At 34.7% G+C, this 20,306-nt stretch overlaps 1 protein-coding gene and 1 pseudogene across 1 annotated transcript; one reads left to right on the top strand and one right to left on the bottom strand.

Annotated features, from left to right (window-relative positions):
• Positions 1 to 9,923: 9,923 nt before the first annotated feature.
• LOC142636589 (G-type lectin S-receptor-like serine/threonine-protein kinase At1g11300) lies at positions 9,924 to 13,266 on the bottom strand (annotated as a pseudogene).
• A 6,078-nt stretch (positions 13,267 to 19,344) lies between these two features.
• On the top strand, positions 19,345 to 20,293 carry LOC142634601 (putative mitochondrial protein AtMg00860). The gene is made up of 3 exons (XM_075808899.1): positions 19,345 to 19,391; positions 19,492 to 19,618; positions 19,811 to 20,293. Exons 1-3 carry the CDS (start codon positions 19,345 to 19,347, stop codon positions 20,291 to 20,293), a joined length of 657 nt encoding a protein of 218 aa, XP_075665014.1.
• Positions 20,294 to 20,306: the final 13 nt, after the last annotated feature.

Here is a 20,306-nt window from a genome sequence, read left to right on the forward strand (position 1 = left end):
GAAGGCAAAAAGCGCTTTTTGAAACCGAAAAAATTATATGATCATTTGGTTAGATTTCACAAGTAGCTTTAGCTAAAAATTATACGAACGTTTGTAGCGAGTAGCATAAAGAGGACCTTTGCAACAACATGGGAGCGGCCATTGGCAGCACCGAGAGGACCTTTGTAGCAAGACAAGCAAGCAATTTGGTACTTAAATTAATCGTTTGTAATCAACTACAATAAATGCACACCTAACCATTCACGGGACCAGACCGCCAATACGGGCGACCCTCTTTTTAACCAACAACCTTCAGAATGTTCGGTGGATCAATGCCTGCATAGAGAAGCTACCAATGGATGTAATCGAAGGGCTTTTCCATGATGTCAACGGTACTCTCGATCTTTCCTAAAATTAGTACTAAGTTTCATGCCTGGAAAGAAGGAATCGAAGGGATGTTGAAAACTTTCCCATAGTACTAGTCCTCAGAACGTCAACTTGAAACATAAGGTTTCCGGAATCCTAAAGAGCGGCACTAGAATTGGTTACAGAATTTGAAATATTTGATGACCAAACAATCTCCGCTTGTCCATTTAGTACCACAAGATTGCCGTCCTTGGATATAGTAAGAGCCCTAGAAGAATCCTTTGCAGGTTTCTCTCTATTAGCTACCCATATGACGGTGAATGCGTAAATGTTATTATACCGTATTCCGAGGTAGTTACCGGTAGAATTTGCAAAATTTGAAGAATCCTAGTCCGAAAGCACTCCCATTGGATAATATATATGTATTCAAAGGTCGTTGATGGATTGGGAAGATCTTACGTGTGTCCATGTGGGTGTCAGCGGCACCCGTCAAATTTAAAACGTAAGCAAGAAAGGACGAACAAGAAGTTTGTCTTGCTAACGAGTCCAATAACTTGGTCTAACCTTCTTGTGTGTGAGAATGTAGAATGTAGCAATGTTCACCCAACAAGTTATGATTTTAGTTCATAGTTTTCCAGAAATTCATTTTAAGTCATAATTGTCAAAATGGGTAGAAAAGTAATTTAAGTTATGAATTCAAATTAAAACCAATAATAACTTTTCACCTATGACTTGTTGTGAAAATGTTGTACACGTAGCACCTCTTTAAAGAAAAACATAGGAACTAAAAATAATTATTGGACCAACATATTTGTGGGCCTTATGAGATTTAATATTATAATCATTATTATTATTATTATTATTTTAACTCTAGTAACAAAGGTATGAGTGATAAAAACCCTCCTAGCAAAATAATAACAATAATAAATAAAACACTAACAAATGAAAGTAAAATGGCAATTTGATATTTGAAAATTAGGAGAACTCACCTTCGTTATGAGAATGAGTTTTCTTTTGTGAGGGAAATTATTAGAATATATGTGCGAAGATGGACCATCACATCATCATGTTCTACGTGTACCCAATAATAACTTCATTTCAGGAGTTTCAATTATCTCAACTACTAAAGTCTCTTCTTATTGAATAAGAGATCTAAATTTTTATTCTTTCTATGAGTCACGTTTAGTTATTTTATTTTATATTTTCTTTAATCCAATCTTGATATACCTAATGAAGTCTCACTGCAAACAGGAATCCACAGACTAAGGGACACAGTTGTGAGGCACCTATTGCATGCACCAAATGCATCAGATACCTTATAATAATGGCATTGATAAGTAACTTACTTACTTTTTGTAGGAGGAAAAAAAATGGATAGTAACTTCAATGATTGTATGAAATAATAGTTTTTATGCTAAGAGTCAGTTTGATTAGCACCTACTGATGTTTCTAATGGAAATATTCAAGATTCAAATCATTTCTCTCTATTGTTGTAAGTTGTAATTATTGCATTATGAAAAATAATAAATAAAGAAGATTGTGGTTCAAATTAAATTAACATAATTCGTTAAAGTTTTCAAATTTAACTCATATATCCATGTGTTCAACCACAAAATTATCTTGAATATGAATATGACATCTCGCGGGGAGTAAAAGGATTCGAGCAAGTATTTTGGTCTTTGGGGTTTTATTGATGGGCGCCAGCCGTTTTTGACTAAAGGCCTCTAGGACCGCAAGTCGGCCCACAGAGCGAAGGTTCGAGGATCCGTCCGAGGATGAATCTCCCCAAGCCGTACCCGCGATGACCCTAGGATTAGCCAAGAAGATTAGAGGCAAAATTTCGGAAAACCGTTGGTTAAGCAGGGGATCCAAGTACCCTAAACACGCGACGGTATGAGAGAAATATCTCGAAAAAGGCCGCTATCTCCACATTAAAGACCCCGCACCTACCTCCCCGGCCGCATTAATGGGGAAGTGACCCCCGAACAAGAGAATTCAACCTTCCCCGCTATTATTTAAGGACTTTAGGAAGGTTATGTTAAGTGGAGATCTAAGGATAAGATTTGTGTGACACGTGGACAAAGAGGGAAGAAGAAGAAGTATTTAAGAAGAGAAGAGAGTAAAGAAAGGGGGGACGTAACTGAAAAAGAACTAGAACTGTAATCTTTGAAAGAGAAAGAGAAATAATACACAAATCGGCCTCGGCTTACGTCCGAGGAGGTTCCTTTGTCACATTTGTTTGATATTTGCAAATACTGTAACACTCTAGCCTGTTTATCAAATTTTCAATACCCCTAAACTAGATTTCAAATCCACACTCTACAAATTTTATTGTTTAAGACTCATTGGGCCTGAGCCCACGTTTGTCTTTGGGTCCAGGTGCAATTGTGCACTTACAACATCATAAAGAGAGTACACTAAAATTATTTTAACAAAAAATAAAAAAAATAAAAAATAATAATTTCACGTCTCAAATTGGCATCAATTCTACTCTATTGATTGGGATGATGGAAATGTTGAAAGATAAAAAATGATAGAAATTTTTTTTATTTCTGCACCATTCGTGTACTGTACGTTGGTGGAAAAGCAAAAGGATATATATTAAATTATTATTATTATTATTATTATGCAAGTATGGACTCTTATTTTAGTTTGAAAACTAGAAAACAAGTACTACATTTTAATAAAAGAATTTATTCAAAAAAATTTATTTTCCACCTTTACATCATTGTAGAGCTTTGTGGATTCAAAAAAAAAACCAATTATTGAGATTTTAAGGTGTAATTTGTCACCTTATTGTAATAGATTATAACCTAATTTCTAAGCCTTCATTTGTGAGTTCATAATGCAATGATCATAATGTAATAGAATAGATTTAAACTCCTAAACGAGCAAATAAATTTCATCAATTAAAACTCTCAAATAAGGAAAGAAAAAGAATACTATAAAATTTTTATTTTCATTCCTCTCCATTTCATTATTTTCTCTGCCTAAAATGAGCCGTAAGTCATCAAAGCAACTGTAGGTTGAGAACTACAACTATAATAGTATGACAATCATGCGTAAACTAGCACCTTTTTTGGATTTATATTCTGTAACCACAAAAATTGTCACCAATTAATTGGATAATCAAATTATTCAAATCACGTATATTATTAAAAAAAATAATTATATCAACATTGTTTTCTCGGTACTTCTTAAGAGTAAAAGAAGAGGCAAAAGAGTTCTATCTTATGGTGCACACCCACACACACTCGTCTCTCTCCTTGGCGGCTTTCCTCTTAAAATCCACAACCGGAGCTTGCCAAGCCGACATCCTAACTAATCCACATTCATGAGAGAGAGTTGGACTAATTTCTACAAAGCTTGAATACCCTTCTCGTTTCAAGGGTCTCTCTCTCTCTGCGAATTTTCATTCTGATTATTTGTAATAGCATTAGCAACATATTTTATATCTCATTTTCCATTTCAAAAAAAAATTATGATGGGTGATAAGAATAGCTATTGTGGGATGTGATGACGGATTAGAAAGAATAAGGAAAAAGATTTTTGATGGCCTTGTTTGAATAGTTAAGCTAATTAGAGCATCCACATCAGTTCTTGTATAATCCTTTATAATACAAAAAATTCTTCATTTTACACATTTTGGTCAAAAAATCACCTACATCAAGGAGCTAAAACTCGTGTAAAATCTTGCAAAATCATCCATGAGCTATAGTAACCGTGTAAATACACACGGTTACTCGTAGCTCGTTTATACAATATTTTATCATTTTCTCGTTCGCTCCTTTTTTTTTTCTCTTCCGATCCATGCTCAACAAACTCAATTCTCTCATCTTTTTTCTCAACACGACAAGATACACACAGAGATACACTTTGCTCAAAACACGTACATACATAAACAGATTGGTGCTTGATTGGATCGGCAGCTCGTGGGTCTTGCAAGAAGGATCTGGAGCTCGCGGGGATCGAGAATTGGAGCTTGCGAACGTGGATTCGAGCTCACGGACGCTAGATAGGAGCTCGCGGATCACAGGACGGAGCTCGCGAATCGTGATTTCGGAGCTTGCGCATCGTGATCGGAGCTCGCTGGAGTCGTTGATTGAAGCTCGCGTATCGTGGATTGGAGAGGGATAGCTCGATCCGAGCTCGTGATCTGAGAGGGAGAGCTTAATTTGAGCCCGTGGATCGGAGAGGGAGTTGATTGAGAGGGAGAGGGAGAGGGAGAGTTGATCAAGAAGGGAGTTGGAGAGATGGAGTATAGGAGAGAGAGAGAGAGAGAGCAAAAATCATAAATGAAAGTAGGAGAGAGAGAGAGAGACAAAGGCGCTAATTATACGTCGGGTTAGTTGGGAAAATAATAAAAAAATTGAAGAAAATTGATTATTTAATTAAAAAATGTGGTAGGATAGATGAATTGATGTGGGTATTTTGTAAAATTGGATATGTAAAATAGAAAAAGTGGGTTTTTAGTGTAAAAGTGGATATGTAAAATGAAAGAACTGATGTGGATGCTCTTACTAAGGGCATTCTCATCAAATGTGGTAAAAATGCTAAATACTATTTTTTAGCATTTTTAACACTTCAAATCATAAAAATATACATACATTAAAGATGTCAAATGCTAACTATTTTAGCATTCAACTACATTGAGCTATTATCAATAACAGCTTACTATAGTTAGATTGTAAAAAATAATAATAATAATAATTATTATTATTATTCTGATAACTCCTCTCTTTTCTTACTTCTCTCTTCTCTTTCCTCTCTCACTTCTCTCTTCTCTCTCCCGATGGATGTGATCAGGCAATGGTGGTCCGATAGTCATGGGTCCGATGTGGCCTGATGGTCTAATGGTTCGTTGTGGTCTGATAGTCCGATGGTCACGGTGTTGTTCTTGGGTCACGGTGCAATGTTATTGGGTCGTGGGTCGTGCTTTTGATCTTGATTTTGGGTCACCGATGGTCGTGGGTTGTGTTCTTAGGTCACCGACAAGTTTGATTGCCGGTGGGTCTAGCCGGTGGCGGTGGATCGTGTTCTTGGGTCACCGACATGAATCGAGTAAGCTCATTCACTCACCGATGCGGATCGTGTTCCTGAGGTCACTCGTGTTCCTTAGTCTTCTTTGGAAGATCTATGATTTGGTCCGATTGATTTTTATTTTGATTTTTTTCTATTGTTGAGTGTGGTTGCGTCGGATCTAGCTCGAGGCTGTTGGTTGGTGGCGGTGGTTGTGGAATGGGTGGAGGTGGATGTGGATGTGGTGGGTGGGTGTGGTGGGTGGGTGTGGAGGGTTTTTTTGTTTTTTTTCTCTACTGTTGTTTGTGGTTGCGGTGGATCGGGCTGGTGGTTGGTGGCGGCAATGGTGGGTGGATGGGGTGGTTATGGTATGGGTGGGTGGATGTGGTGGCCGGTGGTGCTAAAAATAATTGGGTTGAGAGAGAGAGAGAGAGAGAGAGAGGAAGAATCAAAATTGAATAAAAAATAAAAAATAAATAAAGAATATTCAAATGAATTGATAAAAAAAAAAATAGAAATTTTGATGTAAGAGATATTCTAAAATGATGTGTTATATGTTATAAAATTGGTTTTTGATATGGTAAATGCTAAATTTTTTTAAAAGCTTTGATGGGAATGCTCTAACTGGGTGTTTTAATCTTTCAATTTCGTACAAACCCATTTGCAATTTGTGGTTGCATTGTAAACACCAACCTCAAATCTTCAACTCCACAGCATAAACAGGGCACATATATTAGTCCCTTGGAAACTAAAAATTAGGCTGTCAAACTTGAAAAGTAGATTAGTATTGCCTGTTTGGAATTAGATTGTAAGCCATCTTATTGTTTTTTTTTTTCTACTATTTGCAAGTCCCACTTGGGTTACCTACTTTTTTTTATTTAATTTTTGTTTATTTTTCCTTTTATTTATGAGTCTTACACGGGTCACCTGGATAAGCTCAAGGCGGAGGCACGTTATCCTCTAGCCCCCTCAAATTTTTTTTAAAATATTAGGAAGAAATAGGTCTCACACCCTCTCATTTAAGAGTTGACCCCTCCTCCAATACGTCAGCCATAAAAACTCCCCACCCCAAATCCCTACTTTTCATCTTTAGACTTTTACTTTCCTCCTCTTAAACATGTCAGCAATATCCCACACTTTTTTTTCTTGAGTGAGACCATATCCTATAGCTATTCAAGGACCTAAGTTGTATTGGTGTGGGAATTATCATTAGAGATTAGAGAAACTATGAGGGTATAGTATTAGACTATTAGTAGGAACTAGTGCTAGGCAGAAAATTCGAGATAATTTTTAAGCTAATGGGCATCTTGTTGATGAAGTCCACACTCTCCTATCCATGTGCAAGTCTTGGAGTTTTAGTGTAGTCCCTTGTTAAGTTTGTTAATAGGGTAGCCAAGCTATTAGCTTCTTATACTAGGTAGGCAACGAGGATAATATTAGATGGATAGAAGTAATTCCTTTGTTTTCAACTACTCTAGATGCTAATGTACTTGTTACTTTGGCCCAAAAAAATATTCTAACTTTTTCTTTATAAAATAAATAAATAAAAAAATCATTGAATTTAATTTAATTTCCCTTAAAAATGATAATTTTGTTTGCATTTTATTTGTCATAGAAAAATAATGTTTGAATTTAATTGAGAAACCCAATGTAATGCACTTAAAGTATTATACTTAAGTTTTGTACTTTCCCAAAACTATTATAATATCCCCTTCCAATTTATAACCACCCAAAAAACTCTCCTTATCACTCGTTGCTCTCTTTAATTTCTCTTCTTTAATTCTTCCTTACGATGCTCTCACGTAATCACGTTTTAATTAGCTTCTCTCCCTTTCTTAACAAAGAGTTTTTTTATTTAAAGCTAGGAAAATATTAAGAGGTACAAAATTCTTCTTCTTTCTTTTTGATCTTTTAGTTTTGATTCCAATTTATTTATCTTATGACTAATGATCTTCTTCTCTAGTTCAATTTCTATTTAGTTGAGAGGTATGAAATTGATTTTGAATTTATTGTTGACCATAGTAGTCTAATTTGGTTGAATTTAATTGCTATTTATTTTATGGTTGCTTATAGTGTCTTTTTTATATTTAATTTCAATGAATATTATTTCTTGTAAATGTATTCTAGTTTTTGTTAGATTTAACGTGTTTTTTTTTCTAAATCTAATCCAAGAAGACATGTATGTATGTAAATATGTCATCCTTTGTATTTTCTTGAATTGCAAATCAATATGATAATGTTACCTCAACCCCTAACCAAATATTTCTGGCTACGCTCCTACATAAGTTGTTTCCAAACTGACACATAGGAACCACAATTGAAATAAGTTAAACAAGAGTAGAAAAGATATCGAAAATTAGATGACTAACTACGATTAGGGGTTGACCAAGCTCTGAAAACTAACACAGTTTCGGGAGAAGTATCATATCTACATTCTTGATGGAGCACTCTTACTCTGGCTGGACATTGTTATAAAGCTTCATTTCCATATGATTGTGGGCCTTGTGGCAGAACTACTTAATTCTCAAAGGGATGAGGGTGGCAGTTTCACTCCCAAAGGGATCCCTATGGAATTGAGTGGTGCTTGGTCTAGGAAATTATTAACCACCATGCTCCAAGCATTGGGAAAATAAAGAACATTGGCCATGGTAGATGGAGAATATTTTGGAGGATATTCATTACAATGTACAACACAACAACCTTAGAGTTGTAATTTTAACAGTTCCTCATGTTGTTCTAGCTGATAGTAGGAAGTTAGCCTACATGGCAGGGAAATAGATACCAAATTTTGTAAGATAATGCAATTTATTCATGAACTTTTCTTTCTTGATATTTAAATATATATATATATATAGAAAGATACATTTAGAGAAAAATTGTAGTATTATTTTTATTGTTGATGTGTCAAGTTGTGAATAATGCAACATCATTGTCACATAGGTCCATTAGTGAACACTTTCATTAGTATCAATCACAACATACCACCTCAACAATTATGAAACAACAGTGAAAAATTGTGTCTTTAGATTTTTTTTTTAAAGAATAAGTCTCTAGACTTGTTATTTAATAATCTTTTATTAAATAATAAGTCTCTAGACTTATTATTTAATAAAAGGTTATTCAAGCTATTTTCTCAACAAAGTTTGAGGAAGATCAACGTAGTCCTAAGAATTATCACTGGGTAAGTGGCTCTTATGTAATTGGCAAAGTGCGGTCACTATGTTACAAACCAAAAAAGTGTCTCTAAAAGAAGAAATCCAAATGAGGCTTGCACTGGTTGGGTTATCTTTGAGTGTTCCTAGCCCAATTCATAAACAGTTTCTTCAATTTTTTTTTATTTTTATAAATACCATTTTAGATCTTGTTTGCTTTATTTTTATTTTTAGTTTTTAGTTTTTACTGGTGAAAGAAATGAGCTGAAAACGGTTGCATAATTGAGCCAACTTTGAGTGGATTAAGTGAATTTTTTTAAATTATGAGTAGGCAACATTAAAAAAGCCTAACTAAATTAAGATGGACAAAGTTTAATTATTTTTACATTATATAAATTGTATTTTGTCAAACATTAGCACTAAAATCCATGATAGGTACACATTTCTTTCCTTCAAGTCCCACTAGCATTAAAACATAAAGTATTTTCTTTTTCACCTTTCTTTAAATAAATAAATAAATAATTGGCAGTTGTTGGTTAATTCCTTGATTATAGTTAAGGTTGTACATAATATGTAAACTAATGTTCTCACACACTCGATGATGTACACTTTATATACACAATATCAATAGTTTCACGCTTGATGTCCACATTTTCTATTGATGTCCAAATTTAAAATTTAAAATAAGTGGGATGTAGAGACAATGTAAACTAAGGACTGTGCTAGAATCAATGCTCTAATTCAGCCACTAAGCATGGTTTCTGTTAGTGCATTTTAATTTAAAGTATGTTAAAACTTAAATTAATTGAAAATTAATAAAGAGTTGAGTTATAGTGGAATTTGTTAAAGAAAAAGTTAACTTGTATGTGAGTTAAATTAAATAAATTTAGAAGAGTTATCAAAAATAATAAATAATATGTAGGTTATGAGAAGGACTGGAAGACTATATATAGGGCTATGCTACGGACTAATTTCATATCAAGAGTGAATGAAGATAAATAGTTAAAGCTAAGAGTATTGTGTAAGAAAGTGAATTCAATAATTCTCCTAAATACTTGAGAGATTTCGGGCTAAAGAAAGGTGTTTCTTTTGGTGGAACTTTGAGCTCAACCACTTATGCAGGGTTGGATTGAGCTACACAACGAATCGTTGGGCTATTGTATCCTGAAGGGGACAAGTCAAAAGTGAATTTCTCGTTGCATCGTTTTCTAGGCTTTGCCAATTGCAGAGGGCTTGAATCTCCTTAAAGAAAGCGAGATTTCAAAGGCTCGCCTCTGACATTGTTTGTTTATATTTATATTTTTATTGGTAATTTCTCCAACAGTTTCTTTTTCAAAAAATAAGAAACCTGCATGATAAAAAATATGATATAAATGAATTTAAGATTAAATACTCTTACTTATGGAAGAAAATATTAATTAAATTAAGAGGAATTTATCTCAAAGAAAATATTTTTATCGACCACTAACTGTTGAAGTAGTGACATTACAATTGGAGAATCTTATTTGACCCTGTTGAGTAAGCTCTAAATTTGAAACAATCTGCCTTTCCATGAAGGCAGGTTGCTTTGGAGTAGGCAGATCCAAAATCTCACTCTTAAGCATTGAAATAATAGTAGACACATTTGGCCTATCTCTTGCCAATTCTTGCACGCAAAGCAGTCCGACATGTATACATTTCGAAATGTCCATTTGAAAGCATGGATCCCATATTGTTGGGTCTACCAAAGCCATAATGTTGTCATTGTTCCACAATTTCCATGCCTAAAAAATAACAAGTGTGAAAGACAAAAATTGAAATTGTTCAATCTTTTTGAAAGTAGACCATGTCAAAAATGAATAAATAAATTAAATAGCTAAAGTAACTTTTGATTAGGGTTTGACTAAATTTTCTGATATTGTGAATGTTATTAGTTAGATTTACCAATCCAGTGAGGCCCGAATATTGCTCCTCATCGCATATGCTAGTGTTTCTTCTCCCACTAACAATCTCTAATAATATCACGCCAAAGCTAAAGACATCTCGATTTCTCCGAAAACAGCCCTCGCATTGCATATTCGGGAGACATATAACCACTCGCATACAAACATTGAAACACATCCATATTATTTGAGTATATGTGGTGCCATTACCTAAATTTAATTTCCACAAAGCTCTTACTATGTCCCGACGACCCTTTTAGTTTTTACTTGATCTTCATTGCCTCCAAATATTCTAGCCATACCAAAATCCGATATTTTTGGATTAAGCTCTTGATCTAACAAAATGTTAGATGGCTTTAGATCTCTATGAATAATCTTTAGTCTAGAGTCCCTATGAAGGTAGAGCAACCCGCGACAAATTCCTTCGATAATGTTGAAACGTTTTCTCCAATTAAGGAGTTTTTGGTGGATCGGATCTAATCAATAGTAAGCCAAATAAATAATGTATGAGTATAAATTTGTATAGAGAAAAAAATATATACGATTGAGAAAACAATTTGGGGCAAAGTTAGCACAAAAGTATGCTTCAAGTGACTAAATTAGCACAATGAAACTTATTATTAAAATTCGTTTTGTTTTGTTTTATGTACTAACTTACTTGATATTCAAGATAAATAAGTATATGAACTAACCAAAAACAATTGCATCCAAACTTTTATTTGGCATGTATTCATAGATTATCATCTTCTCTTCTCCCTCAATGCAGCAACCGAGAAGTCTAACAAGATTCCGATGTTGGAGTTTAGTAATCAACGCCATCTCATTCATAAATTCTTCATGTCCTTGTCCAAAGGCTCTACACAATCTCTTCACTGCTATTTCTTGTCCATTATGCAATTCACCCTATAAGAAAGTAAAGAATATTAGCACATATATTTTTGAGAGGGAAAAATGAACTCTACATAAGAAACCATTACCCTATAGACTGGACCGAAGCCGCCACCTCCAAGCTTATTAGCCGTATCAAAGTTGTTTGTTGCTGTTGCCAATTCTTCCAAATTAAAGATTGGTAGATCTTGGAGTTTCACATCGTTTAGGTAGTCAAACAGCAAACTCTCATTGCTTTTACTTTTCATTGCTGTTGCAAATTATATTATTTAGTAATCCATCTTGCAGTGCCTAGTCTCTGCAGCAAATTAATGGACAATTGGGCACATTACCTCTCTTTTTCTTAGCCATCCACCTCCAGAAGAAGAAAGCAGTGCTGGCTATAGCAATCGCTCCAATAGTCACTGTAATTGTGATGATTACTCTCAAATTTCTCTCCGCTTCTGTGTATAAGAAAAGTTTTAAACTAATTCAGTCAAAATTGAGTAAAGAAATTTAACATAAAAATATTGAAATCCTACTGCATTTGTTGTAAGTAACCAGTTAACCAAACAAGTGGTCCAACTGCTGGATGATCAGAAGCATAAGATTGACTTAAAACAAATGAACTTACCAAATTCTAAATTGGCTAAGCGAATGTATATATCTGATCCACCAACAGAGAATTGTCGTAGGTCAATTAGATCTCCACTCCATGACAGACAACCAATGCCAGTATAATATCCATAAGCTACACAAGAACAGTTCTCCAAACACTGCTTTCGACAATCTTCTTTATTCACTTTTGACCACACTGCAAAGTCTGGCATTTTGATCATCTCCAGTTTCAAAAACCCATCTGCTTTTCCTTCTTCAATACTATTGTTCATTCTTTCACAATGCAATGGTGTCCTCCTGACACATCCACTAGTCCAATTTCCTCTATTCCATTCCTTAATAATCTTCGGCTCAAACCCTCTCAAACAACTGCAGATTGGTGAACTCAGCGAATCACAGCTTCCAAATGCATTACATGTGCCATAAACATCACACTCATCTTCTGGAATTAACTGCACAACCTCCCAATCCTTTTTCCCATCATCCCAATATGTCTGCACTACATTTCCTTGCGAACCCAAAACAACTTTTGGCAAATGTAAGCCATCCCAATCAGTAAAAGTATCAGAAACTTCCCCTTGTTTGTCATCAACCACAGTAAATCTAGTACGATATACAGGATTCCAGTTTGGCATTCCAAGAAAGACCTGACCATTCCATGGACCAGACCGCCAATATGGGTGACCCTCTTTCCAAACAAAAACTTCAGGAATGTTCAGTGCATCAATGCCTGCAGAGAAGCTTCCAATAGATGGATCAGAAGGGCTTTTCCATGATGTCAGCTGTACTCTCTGATCTGTCCTTAAATTAGTACTCAGTTTCATCTTTGGCAAAAAGGAATCAGAAGGATGTTGAAAACTTTCCCATAGTACCTGTCCTGTAGTATCAACTTGCAACACAAGGTTTCCGAAATCCCCAAGAGTGGCACTAGAATTGGTTACAGAATTTGAAACATTCGATGACCAAAAAATCTCTGCCTGTCCATTTAGTACCACAAGATTTCCTTCCTTGGATATAGTAAGAATCCCAGAAGAATCTTTGAGTGGTTTCTGTCTATTAGCTACCCATATGACAGTGAATACAGAAATATTATTATACCAGATTCCGAGGTAGCGATTGGTAGAATTTGCAGGGCTGAAGAATCCTAGTCTGAAAGCACTCCCATTGGATATTATGAATTCAGTGTCGTTAATGGATTGAGAAGATCTAATGGTGTTTATGGCAACGGTTAAGTTTAAACAGAAGCAACAAAGGACTGACAAGAAGTTTGTCTTGCTAAGATTTCCCATAACTTGTTCTGACTTGATCGTGTGTGAGAATGCACAACATGTAGCCATGTTCATCTATTACAAGTCATGATTTTGATTCTTCAAGACGGTCAAAAATAGACGCCAACTCAAGACGTTCAAAAGTCTTCAAATTAAATTGACATAAATAGTCAAAGTTTTCAAAATTAACTCACAAACCGACGTGTTTAACCATAAAGTTTTCTTCAATACGAATATGGCATCATAAAGAGAGTAGCATAAAATCATATTAACTATTAAAAAAAAAATGGTACCTCTCAATTAACATCACTTCGGCTCTATTTGTTTGGGATAATTAAATGATAAAAAAAAATTTTAATTTTGGTAAAATATTATTTTGACTCCTAAACTTTACTAGAAAGTTGTTTTTCATCCTTAAACTTTACCAAAAAACTGTTTTTCATCCCTAAACTTTAAGAAGTTCATTTTTCGTTCTTAAACTATTGAAAATGTTTTATTTATGTCCTTAAATTTTTCTAAAATTTTGTTTTTTTATCCCTAAACTATTGAAAGAGTTCTTTTTTTATCTTTATTTTTGTCTCTATACTATTCAAGAAACTCTTTACAAAGTTTAGAAATGAAAAAAAAAAAATTTAATGTAGGAATGAAAAACAAACTTTTACTAAAATTTAGAGACCAAAATAGTATTTATTCTTAAATTTTTCACTATAAATATTTGGTAAATGATGGAAAAATAAGATAGAAATTATATTATTATTATTATTATGAAGTTATTGTAGTTTTTTTTTTTTTTTTTGAGAAACAACACTGTAATTTTTTTCAAACAGAAGCTGAATCTGCTTGAATTATAGAAAAAAGATGTAGAGGAACGTCCTTCATCCACACCGAATACTCGCTAACATGTCTTGCATGTCTAGCAATATTGTGGGCTATAGTATTCTTTTGTCTCAGTACATGACTAAATTCAATATATGTAAAATCCTTAGCAAGCTCCTTTGCTTCATGAATCGGAGGTACAAAAAACATATGATCAAACTGTAATCTTCGTTTTATTTTTTTTAGCCTTGCTTCATCCGTCCATGTCTCGGCAATGAACCCGGATTAAATCTCCAAGCTCCTTCTCTGTCACTAGGTTCTCAAGCTCACGAAAGTTTCACACTATGAGACTCCTAGCTTTTGACGGGGCTGCACAGCCTCCACCATTAATTCGATGAACCTTTGTTGTCCGACACTTGCAATCATTTTCAAGGAAAGTCGTGGTGGGCGCCATGCAGGTGCTTGCTTTTCTCTTATTTTCCGGAGTCAAGAGTGTCTGCGGCTCCATTAGGTTTACTTTGGCGCATAATTCTCTTCCAAGACCTAATGTTTGTTGGATGCACATTAATCTCAGCCGTTGGTATGTTTTGCTCATCACATAAGTTAGAGATGACGTGATTAGTTTGATGAGAGGCGGCTAGGGTTGAAAACCGATGCCATGATATTCTTCTCCAAGATTAATGGATTGGTGTTAATTGCAATCAAGTTGGCTTCGTTCGTGCTATTGAAAATCATAGTTTCCTATTGAAAATCATAAATAAAACAAACTTTATTCTCTCCATTTTCTGCCCGAATAAATTATAGAAAATAATAGTTTCCTATTCCTTTTTCATCCCCTCCCTATACACTTCAACCAAACACATCATTCCAGTTCCGAAAAACTGGTCTAAAACATTGAACTACAATTTCTCTGTGCCTTTGACAACCTAGAAAATGCCAATTTCCTTAAATTTGACTGCGTCGTTCTACGTCGTTTCACAAATCACAAGTATGACCCAAAAAGAAAAAGTTGCTACCTGCCGAATTGGTGGATTGTCACCAATACGTCCTGCATCTATTGCACAATAAAAATAAGGCCTCAGCTATCAATTGACTAGCATCATGGGCCCTACTCTACTAGGCTACTTGCAATACGCCACATAATTTTATTTAAGAGTTTTCTTTAAAATATAATTACTAGGCTATAGGTTTTCTTTTAATTATTACTGCAACCCACTACCCACTAAGCCCACATCTTATAATACAAACTACAGGGTAGAGGAAGAGATAGTCAGGGTTTTATCTAAAAGGCTAAGAGGTGTTTTCCTTGAAGTTAGAGCACATACAATTGAAGAGACAATTAGATTGTTCAAGGTAAGATTTCTCACAATTAGAAACAAAAAAAATAAATAAATTTTATAAGGTTATTTAGAAATTTGATTTTGATCCGAAAATTTATTTTCTAATGTTTAGAATTGCCGCTGGGTATCCACATTAGATGTTAGATTGTTCATTAGGATATATATATATATATATATATAATTCTAGATTGAGTCATGGGATTTCACGAATCAATATTTTGGTTTAAGTCTTCTGTCGGATTGTACATATAATATATATATATAGAAGAAGTCAAAGATTTCGGCAAAACATTGCCTCTGGACCTTTCCTTGAGTTTATGCTAGAAGTCAAGGAATGCGGCTATATATGATAGATATATAAGTCAAAGAATGCGGCTATGTTTTCATGCCTCTGGGACCCTTTCTTTGTGATTATGCTATGCTCTAAGGTTATATATTAGTGTTGAAATAGGATTTTACGTTCTTTGGGTTTTATATATCTACATAAATCAAATCCTAGGGTTACTACAATATATTGGTTACTGCCTCAAAGGTTTGATAAATTCAAGGAAACATTTCGGGCAGAGATTCCTTACATTGGTGTTATTAATAAGTTCAACAAAGTATAATCATAGTGAGTTAGTTGTATAGTTCTATAAGCTTTATGGTTGTAGAGAATATTGAGTATATTTTCATGATTGATTATAGGTCCTATTTAAGAGTGTCTTGAGGCTCTTTGGAGATTATTTTGGCTGGACTTTCAGAGTGATTCGAGTGCGGTAAGTAATTATGCATAATATGCACAAGTTTTGTTCTTTAGGTTCTTAGAAGTTAAAGATTTTCAAAGTTATATTTTTAAGCTTACATTTTTTAAATGTTTATCAAAAAGCATTTTTACACTATTGAAAGAGAAATTTTAATTGGCTTTTAAATAATGTTTTAAAAGAAATTTCGAATTTTAAATAACGTTTTGAATGTCCAAATCCCATTTAAAAGATGATTTTTAACTAAACTATTTTTTGAAAATAATTGAGTTTCAAAGCAAGTTTTCTAAAAAGATTTTTGTTCTTTAAATTGTTTCAAACCAAGTGATTTCGAAGTCATATTCTTGTTTTTCAAACGGTATTTAAGACGTTCCTTTTAGCAAACTGGATTTTCAAACTTACTCAAGAATTGTAAAAATATTTATATAAACTCTTCAGTTCCTATTCGTTCCCTAAGAGAGTCAAGCATCTTTTGATTTATGTTTCAATTTGATATTGTGATATTCAATATGTCTTTATTGTTGGAACAATTGTTAATATTGAGAAATTTATTATATGTTGTATAAACTTTATTGTTTATGATATGTGACTCAAAATGAGTGTTTTTAGAATTGATCAGATATATGTGTAAATCCGCTCACAGGATTGCATGTGAGAATATGTGTTGATCCTTCACCAGTAGGGGTTAGATGTTGGTATCCGCTCACAGGATTGTATGTGAGAATATGTGATGTGTATATGTAACACTTGTGCTAAGATCAATTATTTGTATGTGTTTCCAAAAGACTTTAAGATTTGATTATATGTGTATTAAGTGATTCTTTACATGTTTTGAAAACTATATTGGATATTTTGAGTGAAATTGTGAAATCAAACTCGTGTTTTGCTTGACTCTATTCCGTTGTGTATTACGTATAATTACTTACTAGATGTGTGGCTCACCCCATCAATCATTATTTTCAAATTAAAGTGTAGTTGGGAATATAGAACCCTTGGATCGCTTTGTAAGGTGCAAGGTAGAGCGTGGAAGTTGTAGGCGACTTCGGTATTACTTTAAAACTCATAGAATAATAATTAAATTAGTTTAGTTAATTCACGTATTATATAGTGAAGATAGTTTCCAATTTGTGGAGTTTTGAAAAGATTATTAGTTATCTTTATATTTCCGCTTTAGACTTCACGGTATTTTGGAGATTATTATAAATTGTGGATTTTAATTATTGTAAGAGATTTATCAGTAGCATTGTTTATTTGGAGATTTATGGAACTATGTTTAAATAAATTATTTTTATTGAGCTAGGTGAGGTTAGCAAGTTAGTCATGCATCTAAATTCATGTTTCATGGATTTGGGTCTTGAGAGTATTGGTATTAGAGCTAGGTTATGATTCTGTAGACAATTAGGACTTACGATATTTTTATAAGATGTGGAGGAATAGGCTTGAATTATTATTCATAGGCAAAAGGTAGTTTTGGGAGTTTGATAATTGTTAGAAGCTATATGCTTATATGCTTAGAATATTATAATAGTAAAGGGTTTAGTATATCTTGTATATCATGACTTTGCTTGTAATTTATTTGACTCTAAGGTGTTGTTTATTTGGTTATAGGAAAATGCCACCCCGCAATTCTACCCCTTCTGGTCTTGAACCAAAATCTGAGAGCCTTGAGGGTGTTTTAAGTGCTATTAAAAGTCTTGCTGAAGTGGTGGAGAAGCATGTTAGTACTAGTGGAACAATTAAGCCCAAAGATACTGAGATTGAAGGATGTACCATTGAGCAATTCAGGAAATTGGGTCCTCCTTCATTTTTGGGCAACCCTGATCCTACAGAAGCAGATGCCTGGATAATGCAAATGGAGGAAATTTTTGATGTGATTGGTTGTACTGAAGTGCAAAAAGTCTCCTTTGCTTCCTTTATGCTGAAAGGGGAAGCAGAGCATTGGTGGAGATCTACCAAAAAGACCTTGCCACTTGAGAAGGATGAGATACTAACTTGGAGTATTTTCCTTGAGGCCTTTTATGAAAAGTATTTTCCAGAAAGTGTACGGGATGAGAAAGAAGTGGAGTTTATGGAGCTCATTCAAGGGAATAAAACGGTGTTACAGTGTGAGGCTAAATTTACTGAGTTGTCTCGATTTGCCCCTCACATTGTGGCTGATGATGTTAGGAAGGCTTAGAAATTTCGCAGGGGACTACGACCAAGTATCGGAACTAGGATGGCGGCCTTACGATTGAAGTCTTATTCGAGGTTGTGGAGACTGCAAAGGTTGTTGAGAAGGAGTGTGAAGACTATCGAGAGGATTAGGAGTCGGAATAACAAAAGGCCTAAGGCGAAGGGTTTCATAGAGGGAATGAACACAATAAGCCATTTAAGAAGAAGACTACGGCAGAACCGAGAGACTAAAATGGTGCAACGAGGTAGTAGAGGTTTGTCGAAGTGTGGTAAAAAGCATAAGGGTGTTTGCTATCGTGAAAGTGGGGCTTGTTTTAAGTGTGGTCAAATGAGTCATTGTATCAAAGATTGCCCGGCCATGAAGAGTGAGTTGGTGGCTAAGCCCGCCGATGTGAAGCAAAGGACAAAAGTCCAAGGACGTGTGTTTGCTATTGCGAGCAAGATGCTAAGGCATCCAAGCTAGTAGTAACAGGTACCATTCCCATATTTTCTCATACTGCACGAGTTCTGATTGATCCTGGTTCTACTCATTCCTTTGTATCTTGTGCTTATATGAAATATGCTGATTGTGTGCCTGAATTGTTGGACTTTGAACTTTCTGTTTCTACTCCTTTGGGTGAAACTATGGTTGCTGAGTTTATATGTAAGTCTTGTGTGATTAAGATTGGAGAAAATGAGTTGTTGGCTGATTTGATTCTCTTAGAAATTCAAGAATTTGATGTAATCTTAGGCATGGATTGGTTAGCAGCTTATCATGCTAATGTTGACTGTTACAAGAAGGAAGTGGTGTTTTGTATTCCGAGTCGACCTGAATTTGTATTTCATGGGTCTAGAGAGAGCCTCGTGTCTAATGTTATTTACGCCATCCATGCTAATAAGTTACTTAGAAAAGGTTGTAAAGGTTATCTTGCATATGTGGTGGATAACTAGAAGGTGGGGATTAAGATTGATGACATTCTTATTGTGATGGACTTTGTTGATGTATTTCTTGAGGATCTCCTTGGGTTACCGTTTGATAGAGGATAGAATTTGCCATTGATTTAGTGCCAGAAACTGCACCTATTTCTATAGCACCATAACGTATGGCACCTGCAGAGTTGAAGGAGCTTAAATTGCAATTGCAAGAGCTGTTAGAAAAGAAATTTATTCGACCTAGTGTATCTCCTTGGGTGCTCTTGTTCTTTTTGAAAGAAAAAAGATGGGTATATGAGATTATGCATTGACTATAGGCGGTTGAATAAGGTCACTGTGAGGAACAAATATCCTTTACCTAGGATTGATGATTTGTTTGATCAATTGCAAGGTGCTAAAGTCTTTTCGAAGATTGACCTTAGATCAGGTTATCATCAACTCCAGGTTAAGCAAGAAGATATACCTAACTGTCTTTTGTACCCGTTATAGACACTATGAGTTTTTGATGATGCCATTTGGATTGACTAATGCCCCTCTGCTGCCTTCATGGATTTAATGAACCGTGTGTTCAAGCCTTATTTGGATTAGTTTGTTATTTTTTTTATTGATGATATTTTAGTATATTCTAAAACTCAGGAGGAGCATGTAGAACATTTGAGGATGGTGTTGCAAATCTTGAGGGAGCAAAAATTATATGCCAAGTTTAAGAAGTGTGAATTTTGGTTAGATGAAGTAATGTTTTTGGGGCATGTAATATCTAAGGATGGCATTTTTATGGATCCTAAAAAGGTGGAAGCTGTGGTAAATTGGCCTAGACCGACAAATGTATCTGAAGTTCGTAGTTTCTTTGGTTTTGCAGGTTACTATAGGAGGTTTGTTAAGGGTTTTTCACGTATAGCAGGTCCCTTGACTAGGTTGACCCAAAAGAATGCTAAGTTCTGGTGGAAAGATGAATGTGAAAAGAGTTTTCAAGAATTGAAAGACCGGTTGGTGTCTGCTCCAGTTTTGACATTGCCAACGGGTTCAAGAGGATTTGTAATTTACAATGATGCTTCACAGAAAGGTCTTGGTTGTGTGCTTATGCAGCATGGAAAGGTGATAGCATATGCTTCTAGGTAGCTAAAAAGGTATG

This window comes from Castanea sativa, chromosome 5 (assembly GCF_040712315.1).
Source record: "Castanea sativa cultivar Marrone di Chiusa Pesio chromosome 5, ASM4071231v1".
Lineage (NCBI taxonomy): Eukaryota > Viridiplantae > Streptophyta > Magnoliopsida > Fagales > Fagaceae > Castanea > Castanea sativa.